At 44.2% G+C, this 9,592-nt stretch overlaps 2 protein-coding genes across 2 annotated transcripts in view; one reads left to right on the plus strand and one right to left on the minus strand.

Annotated features, from left to right (window-relative positions):
• EIF2A (eukaryotic translation initiation factor 2A) overlaps positions 1 to 6,659 on the minus strand; it is a 31,220-nt gene extending 24,561 nt beyond the window's left edge. Inside the window, exon 1 of the mRNA XM_007502045.3 lies at positions 6,461 to 6,659. Coding sequence (XP_007502107.1) covers positions 6,461 to 6,488 — 28 coding nt within the window. The 5' untranslated portion in view covers positions 6,489 to 6,659. The remainder of the gene's footprint in view (positions 1 to 6,460) is intronic.
• Positions 6,660 to 6,944: 285 nt separating this feature from the next.
• SERP1 (stress associated endoplasmic reticulum protein 1) lies at positions 6,945 to 9,228 on the plus strand. The gene is made up of 3 exons (XM_001363604.5): positions 6,945 to 7,220; positions 7,313 to 7,388; positions 8,942 to 9,228. The coding sequence occupies exons 1-3, from the start codon at positions 7,137 to 7,139 to the stop codon at positions 8,980 to 8,982; spliced, it is 201 nt and encodes a 66-aa protein (XP_001363641.1). The 5' UTR covers positions 6,945 to 7,136; the 3' UTR covers positions 8,983 to 9,228.
• The last annotated feature ends 364 nt before the right edge of the window (positions 9,229 to 9,592 follow it).

The following is a 9,592-nucleotide window of genomic DNA, read 5'->3' on the forward strand; positions in this document are numbered from 1 at the left end:
AATCCAGAGGAACTTATGAGAAAGAACACTATCAGCATCCAGAAAAAAGAACTGTGGGAGTAGAAACACAGAAGAAAAACAACTGCTTGATCACATGGGTCGATGGGGATAGGATTGGGGATGTAGACTCTAAATGATCACCCTAGTAAAAAAGTATCATAATATGGAAATAGGTCTTGATCAATGACACATGTAAAACCCAGTAGAATTGCGTGTCAGCTACAGGAAGGGGTTGGGGGGAGGAGAGGGAAAGAACATGAATCTTGTAACCATGGAAAAATATTGGAAAAAAAAAAAAAGAAGAAGTTATATTCTGGGGCAGCTACATGACTGGATAGAGCCAGGCCTGGAGACAGCTGGGTCTAGATTCCAATCTGGCCTCATACACTTCCTAGCTGTGTGACCCTGAGCACATCACTTATTGCCTAGCCCTTACCAATTTTCTGCTTTGAAACCACTACACAGTTTTGATTCTAAGATGGAAGGGAAGGGTTTAAAAAGAAAAAAGAAGTTATAGTCCACTAGAAACAGAATTCATCAGCCCCCCCCCCCCCATATTTAGACTATTTTTTTTTTTAATTTTTAAAAAAACCCTTACCTTCCGTCTTGGAGTCAATACTGTGTATTGGCTCCAAGGCAGAAGAGTGGTAAGGGCTAGGCAATGGGGGTCAAGTGACTTGCCCAGGATCACACAGCTGGGAAGTGTCTGAGGCCAGATTTGAACCTAGGACCTCCCATCTCTAGGCCTAGCTCTCAATCCACTCAGCTACCCAGCTGCCCCCCCATATTTACACTATTAAAAGCTATTATTTTGTTTTGTACATCCTTATATAAAGTTAACTACCAGGATGTGCTACAAAATCACTTCAAGACAACTAAATTTCTTTTCTAGATTTCATCTAAAATTCCTTAAGTAATTCCTTTCAGTTTCTAAACATATTTACCATTTTCATACAAAACAAAGTCACAAGTCTTTCTTTACTAAGATAATAAAAAGTCTAGTTTATAATACAAAATGCTTCTCATTTTAATAGAAGTGAAAAATGTATTTTAAAAGCAACTTTAATAGCAGTCAAATATTTTGTTTAGTTAACAACTGGACTAGGAAAGATTTAAATGCCTTTGCATAATGATTATTATATATTATTAGCTTATGGTCTCTATGTTAACAAAGATTTTTAATTAAGGAATTTCCCCTAGACAAGGGAAAATAAACAATTATGTTTCATGCCATTCTACAGACCAGGAAGAAAGATTCTAGAATATACAAAGTGTTTTTGATTATATTAGTAATTAGTGTAGAGGGATTATATTTTGTAAAATAGAAGTCTTAGTTCTTACACAATTGTTACATTATACTCTACAGCTGTGGAGTATCTGTATTTTATGTAGGAAATTATTTCATCTTGTCCTAAAAATAGGCAACCACTGTTTTCAAGCAAGTTGCTAAACAAAACAAGGTTTCCTTCATATTTATGTTCTTACTCAATGCTATTGACAGTATATAAGTTTCTACTTCCTTTCTGGCCAGAGGTCCCAGGTCAGGTTTACTTTGGCCACTAACATATTTCTAGACCAGATTTTCTGGTCCCTCTAACCCAAGTAAGTTCCTAGTACGTTTACAAAAATTACTATTTTAGGTGCCACTATCTAGTAATACCAATTATATATTGCATGTTCTTAGGCAAATCAAATTCTGTGTTTCAGTTTTTCTACCCATGAAACTGTGCTAAAACAATGTCACAGTCCCTAATGGATGTTAGAATGTGATTACTCGAGAAAAGGAGAGATTCAGCTAAAGTGTTCCAAAAAAAATCTGGGGAAGCAGATCAGAAAAATGGGTCTCAAAGGAAAGAAATCAACACGTAGATACATAACAGGAGCATGTTCTAAGATAAAGAAGGCAGGAAAACCTGAGGGAAGAATGAGGAGTACAGTCAGGCTGAATTGTAGGATACAAAAAGGAGGCTACTATGATATGTAAAAGTAATTTGGAGACAAATTAAATAATTTTTATTTTATCCTCTGGGCAATAAAGAACCATTTATGGTCTCTGAGCAGAATAAAGATAAATTTGGCTACTATATGAACAACAATGTCCTGGAGAGGGGGAAGATTAGAAGCAGGAGACGACCAAACTTCTCTATGTTCTCTGCTTCCACTTCTTTTTCTTAAACTCTGACTTTTTTCTGTGTTCTTGACTTTAATTGGGATCTTTGAGACATGCTCACTTGAATGTCTTAAAAACCTAACATGTACCCCCAGAAGAAAACCAAACTAGAGATCCTAAAAATTAAGGGAGAAATTAATAAAATCGAAAGTGATAGAACTATTAAACTAATAAATAAGACTAAAAGCTGGTACTTTGAAAAAACAAACAAAAAACCTAACATGTTTAAAACCAAGATTGTTTTCCTCCCCAAACTATTCTCTAAATCTTTCTTCTCACGGTTAATAGCTTCCTTTTGCCCGTCATTTACCATGGCATGGAAACTGAAAACTGAGAGTCAACTTTGTGTCCTGAATTCAATTAAGTTATTCAGCACTTGACTGGAATGTTTGAGAGATAAAAGGTGATATTAGATATTGATAAGATAATCATCCTTACATCCACGGACCAAATCTAACCTACATAAAGTCTCCTTTTTGTTTCTACTAATCTCGTTCAGGTCTCCATTATCTCTCAACTTAAACTACTAAAACTGGCTCCTACTGGGTCCTCCAGTCCCTCCAGATTCCAAATCATCCTCAACAGTGTGGTTCTAATTGTTTCCCTGCCTATAAACCTCCACTGGCTCCCCATTAACTATAGACTAAAGTCCAATCCCCCTGGTATTCAAAGGCCATTCCTCTGCAGTCTTGTCTTCCTCTAATCTTCTTCCAAACCTTCTAAATTAGGTGACTTGTTCCTTGGTTTTCTTGCTTTGCTCATGTTGTTTTCTTTACCCCATAATGCTTTCCTTCTCCACCTGTTAAAATCTTGCCAAGCAGCTTTCAATTTAAAGGTCAAACTTAAACACCTCCCCCAAAGTAATACCTCACATTTAGTCTGGCAAAAGTTAAGCATTTATGAAACATACATATATGGATAAAAATAGGACCTGGACTAGTGATCTCATTTAGATAAGAGGATGGAAACTATCATTTCTGAGCAAAGGACTAACTAAAGAGAATATGTGTGTGTGTGTGTGTGTGTGCGCGCGCGCGCTATGTATGTCTGCCTGCTTCCCTTTGATCAAAACATTTGCTGGGAGCCTCTTATATATACTCTCTTATAGACTGAGGAAGTGAGGTTCAGAGAAGCAGTGAACTTAAGGCAAGAGGCAGACGGAGCTAGAAGGAGACAGTATATCTGAAACCCTCCTTTTGATCTCATCCATGAGGCTGTCCCTAAGCTTTCTCTTCCATGAGCCAGAACTCTCTCTATTGCTTTCATAGTACTTTGCACACATACCATCCTTCCTAGTTTCCCTAATAGTGCACAATGTACCAACTTTTTTTCCTGTTTTATTACAGAACTTTATATAGCTCCTTGAAGATTTGCAAAGTACAAAGACAAAAAGCATTGTCATTTGTTCCCTCCAACAACCCTCTGAGCTAAATATCACATCTAATGCCCTCATTTTACAGATTGATGAAATTGAAGCATATAGAGATCGACTTCCCTATGGTCACACTTGTGTTAAGTGTCAAGACCAGGCCATGTCTGACTCCAAATCCTCTCCACCATTCTGGCCTTAAGGCAGAACACTGGGTGTGGAGAAAGGGAGGTGGACCTGTACCCTTTCAGATGTCTATGCTTCCAGGGTTTTTTCCTGATTTTTGCTTTTTCATAATTATCCTAAGTCCATTCCATGGACCTCTACTTTTTCCTTCCAAATTTTATTTCTCTGTCTTCTGCAGGTCTCCCCTCAACATTCAAGTGCCCAGTTTACTATTTACTACTTCTAGCCTAGTGCTGTTAATAGCCTCTCTCAAATTAAAAAAAATTTAGAAAGGATTCATTTGTGAAAAATAAACACTGCAAACTTGGCATTAGGTATATATGGAGAGGCAGAGTGGCATACTGAGAGGTGGCCTCAAAGTCAGGGTGATCTGGGTTCAAGTCCTGCCTCTGAGACATACTATGGCAAATTCCTTAACTTTTTAGAGGTCTAGATCTGGGGTGCTACATGGGAAAGCAGTGGGCTCCCCCAGATCAAATGCAACTGGGAAATGCTTAACAAAAGAGACACCACAACAGAATGTTAATTTGTGGCTCTCTAAATCAATATAGAGGTCCTTTCTATTTGAAACTGATACTAATGCTCTAGACAACTCTCCAATACCATAGAATGCAGAGAAAGTGCTAACTGATCTGGCAGAGGCATTTCCTCTAAATCAATGAAATCACAGCTCTAGAGCTCATTCTTATCCCTCTGTACCAGGTGCTCTGGATGGAACATGAGGAAATAACATCAAGTTCTGGCCCAAAGGTTCCTTAAATTATAAGACAACATCACGAATATTCTGCCACCTGAAAACCTCCACTGAAAAAAAGTTCATGATCAAGAATCAATGCAATGTAAAAAAAGAGCAACAGATTGAGAGTCAAAGACCTCATATCTCCAGCCCATCTCAGTTACCGGACAGCTGGGTGACCTTGGGTAAATGTGGAAAGAGAAAAGAATGTGGGCCCTTCAGGCTCACTCCCCCTCCTAGGCCACAAGCTGGGTCCCACACCCACAGGTTCACATTCTTTCACTATTTCTCTACTTCAGACCCCAGTAATGTTCATTAATGTTATTCTAGATCGATAACTTCACTTTAAGAAAACCATTTTATATGATTCCATTTGACTTTCACAGCAAATCTGCCCATTTATAGCTATTATTACCCTCATTTTACACATGAAGAAACTGAAGCTGAAATAGGAGAAGTGACTTGCCCAAAAATTATAGCTAATAGCTGAGGAAGGATTGGTATCCACTCATTCAGTAATGCTTCTGTGCCTAAGACTGTGAACTATTTTTGGGCAGAGGCTGTATCTTTTCTATCACTGCATGTTCAATGAGTACATCCAGCTCAAAACACACATAGCAGGCATTTGGTAACAGTTTATGTACTTATTTAGTGCCTTAAGGTTTGTTATATGCTTTATATATATAATCTCACTTGACCCTAAAAAGTTTGTGATTTTTTTTTTAAACATAAGGAAACTAAGAAAGGTGAAATAACCTATCCAGGGTTACCTAGCCTGTATAACTTTCTTAAGTAGGATTTCAATCTTCTTGATTCTTAAGTCCAGCACTCAATAAATATTTGTCTAATAAGTTTACCTCTAGTTCCAGAATGGTATCAAAGCCTAGTGGATAGAAAGATGGCCCCCAGTCAGTTAGACTTAAGCTCAAGTTCCACCACTGATGAATATTGGCTGTGGAACCCTGCACAAATCATTTAACTTGGAAATGACTCACATATACGAGCATTTTTAAAATACAAATTACATGGCAGAAAAGTGGTAAGAGCTTATCCAAGGTCCCATTGCTAGGAAGTGTCTGAGATCACATTTGCACCCGGATCCTTTAGGGCTTTCCCGCTATGCTACTCAGATGCCCTGAACACAACTCTTTTAAGTCCTAGATCGGAAAACAAACTACATAGAGGGAATTCCCTTCACCCATGAAATCAAAGGTCTGGACCTGTTACAGTTTAACAAACCTGGGCTTCCATCTGTAATCACTGGCCCAAATGGCCCTACTTGACCAACAGTCACTGGGTATTGTTAGCAGTTACACTTCCTTCCCTATGAGTCCTGGCTCGAGGGTTAACTGTAGTCACTGGAACACACAAAGTGGACCACAAACCACGATTTTGTGCCAATGCCGGGACGGGGGTATGGGGGGGGGGAAAGGGAATCTCTTTTCTTCTCCACTCCCCAAGGTCTCCTGACTTCCTCTGAGTGTCAGCTAAACCCCACCACCATTTCCCCTAAAGTCCGGCCCAAAGTTGGCTCCTTCCCTCTGACCCGCCCCACCCCAGCCCATTCTTGTCTCTCGTCTGTAAAAAGTCAATCAAACGCGCAGGGAATCTCCGTGGGGAGCTGCCTTTTCTTTTCTCCCTTTCTGTCTAGCTGGCAGGCTAGGCCCGGAGTCCGCTAGGTTCAGGGGATCTCCCAGAGGCCACGTGTACCTACAACAGGCCCAACCCCGAGGGGCGGGGAAGGCTAGAGTAGAGTCCCAGAGCCCGACTCCGATCTCCTCCCCTCCCCACTCAGCCCCCGCCCAGCTCTGGCCCTCGGAGCATAGCTCCCGCGGGCCTCACTTCCGAGTGCCACGCGACATGTGTCTGGAAGCGGTCCCCGAGCCCCAGCAGCGGCAGCCACGCGGACAGGAGCCCCAAACCCCCAAGAATCCTCGGCCGATGTCCTAGGCAGACGCGAGCCCGCGGCTCCCGAGCCTCCCCACTGCCGAGGACCCACCTGCCAGGAGTGGCGTGGAGGGCGCCATCTTATCCCGGAAAGAGATCGCTGTCCGTCCGGTGGGCTGGGTCAGAGTTCACGCAGCCGGGGGCCAGCCCCTGCGGGACCTACACGTCCTCGCTGCCGCGGAGGCGACGACGTGGTTCTTCCGGCGCAACGGGGCGGGAGGGGGCGGGGCGGCCCCTGATAGGCTGGGGGAGGGGCGTGGGAGGCTCCGCCCCAGAGAGCCTCGCGGGCGCCTGCGCACTTCCTCGGGGCGGAGCCTGTTCAGTGCTGACGTTGGCAGCCAGACGCCTCGGATCGGTGAGGAGCCACCTCTACAAATTCCGCCCGTTTCGACCGGCTTCTCCTTTCTCCTCCGGAGCTTCGGGTGCGATCGGACGACACTCTTCTCCGGAGGCGCAGCCACTGCTGACAGCACGCGGGAGGCCTTCCTTCCCGGCCCCGGCGCGGCTCTCGCGGTGACAGCCGGAGCGCCCCACCCCCCCAGCCGCAGCGCGCACGCGCACGCGCCCAGGCTTGCCAGCGGCCGGCCGGAGCTCGTGCCCGGGACCCCCGCCTGGTGAGCGCGGCAGCGGCGGAGGCGGCGGCGGCGGCGGCGGCGGCAGCAGCAGCGGCAGCGGCGGCCCCAGCGGGGCGGGGCGTCGGAGGAGCACCAAGTCCGCAGCGAGCCAAGATGGTCGCCAAGCAGCGGATCCGTATGGCCAACGAGAAGCATAGCAAGAACATCACCCAGCGCGGCAACGTCGCCAAGACGTCGGTGAGGCCGGCGGCCGGCCCGGGCGAGCGGGCGGGGGCGGGGCGGGGGGCTGCCGGGGGGCGCCACTAACGCCGCCGCTTATCCCCTTGCAGAGGAACGCCCCCGAGGAGAAGGCGTCCGTAGGGCCCTGGCTGCTGGCGCTCTTCATCTTCGTGGTTTGTGGCTCGGGTAAGTGTCACTGGGACTGGGCCGGGGAGGTCTTACCCTCTGAGCCTCAGGGTCCTCGTTTGTAATGGAGGGAGGAGGGCCCTGTGTGGGGGCGCCGAGCGATGATGAAGGGGAAAGGGCAGCGAGGGGCTGTCACACTGGGTAACCGCCCCAAGCTTCCCTTACCTCACCTGGAAAACGGAGCGCAGTCCTGCTCTCTTACCCCACCCGCTAGCCAGGAGGACCAGCTGGCAGAGAGTTGTAGACCTTCTAGGATTGGATCAGTGCGGATTTCTACCGCCCCGGCTCGGGGAGGTTCGACGTCTAGGCAGCCCTCTTAATCCTGGGGGGACGAAGAAGTGGGGGGGGGAGGGGACTAGGGAGGGAGGAAGCTGCTGCTTCTAGTGGGTGCTTCATGCCTCTCGGATTTCTGGGAATCCTCCAAACGTCAACAAGGACAATTGGACGAAAGAGGTAGTGTGGCCTCTGTTGAATGGAGTGGTTTCTTTGGTTCCCTAAATCTCTCAGTGGCAGGTTTATTTCCTTAGCAAGAGGCAGCAGCCAAGCCCTTTTATGTAATCTAAAGATTATGAAAGATTCCGGATTGAAATTTCTATGCGTTGTAATGAGTTCCCCGCTGCACTTAGGGCTAAGCTTTAAGATGCATTTCAGTATAGGCTTACAGGACAAGCTAATGTAATTCTAAACTACATATTCCTGTATTTTTTTTTAACCCTTACCTTCCGTTTTAGAATTAATACTGTGTATTGGTTCTTAGGAAGAAGAATGATAAGGGCTAGGTAATGGGGGTTTCATGGCTTGCACAGGGTCACACAGCTAAGAAGTGTCTGAGGCCACATTTGAAGCTAGGTCTTATTCTCAATCCACTGAGCCACCTTGTTTACTCCAATTTTTTTTAATGATTTACCATCAAGTTTTTGTAGCCAAATGGCATTTTAAAATAATGGGATTTAGACCTGAAATGGGCTTTGAAAGATTCTAGGCCAACCCCCCACCACATTTTTCAGATAACTTGGCCAGAGAAAAATAGTGACTTGTCAGATGTGATACCAGTGGTAGTAAACAGCTTGGTCAGGTTTGGACAGCAGGTTCTGAGTGATCTTTATTTCCCACCACCTTTTCTAAAGTTTAAGGAACCTAAGATTTTTTTTTTTTAATAAACCCTCACCTTCCTTCTTGGAGTCAATACTGGGTATTGGCTCCAAGGCAGAAGAGTGGTAAGGGCTAGGCAATGGGGGTCAAGTGACTTGCCCAGGGTCACATAGCTGGAAAGTGTCTGAGGCCAGATTTGAACCTAGGACCTTCCATCTCTAGGACTGGCTCTCAATCTACTGAGCTACCCAGCTGCCCCCTGAACCTAAGATTTTTATGGAAATTTACTTAATAAGAACATATAATTTATAATCTCTTCCTAACTGAACTAACCTCATTCTGCATTGATAAGTGAAAGTTGAGGGTGCTTTGAGAAAAATTTGACTGCCTCCAGTGAACATAAATTGTCTTGAAGATTTGTTTTAAAGCATTATTTTAACATTTGCTTCTTCTCCTTACAGCAATTTTCCAGATTATTCAGAGTATCAGGATGGGCATGTGAAGTGACTGACCTTAAGATGTTTTCATTCTCCTGTGAATTATAACTTGAACTCATTCCTGATGTTTTGATACCCTGGTTTAAAAACAGTTCAGTAAAGCATCCTGCCTCAGAATGACTCTTCATGTCATCCTTCATGTGTCATTCCAAGGTTTCTTCACAAGTCATTCCAAGTTTTCTAGTTCATACCACAGTGCCTTGAAAAGCACCACATGTATAAAGCAATAAAATTTGATTGTTGATCTACAATCGTGGACCCGACTTATTCAGTCAAGTATAAATTCTTGTTTTATGTGATTCTGAAAACTGTATGCAGTATAGATACCTAGACTAAATCTGTATAGACAAAAAGGTCTTTGATTTTTGTTTGCCCTATGATGTATAAATGCAGTTAGTCTTAATTTAAAATTTGGAAACTGATTTTTATATAACAGCGAGGCACTTTATATTGATGTCTTGTGAATTGAAAGCACACGCATTAGGCAAATTTAGCAGTGCTGTATTATGGTGCTTATAAATGGAACACCTAGATGTAGTTAGCCTAGTTTTCTTGCAGCCTTTGGCACCTGAAAATGAAAACAATTTCAAAATGCCTACTGTAGAGGGAGATTCT

The sequence above is a fragment of the Monodelphis domestica genome, chromosome 8 (assembly GCF_027887165.1).
Source record: "Monodelphis domestica isolate mMonDom1 chromosome 8, mMonDom1.pri, whole genome shotgun sequence".
NCBI classification, from domain to species: domain Eukaryota; kingdom Metazoa; phylum Chordata; class Mammalia; order Didelphimorphia; family Didelphidae; genus Monodelphis; species Monodelphis domestica.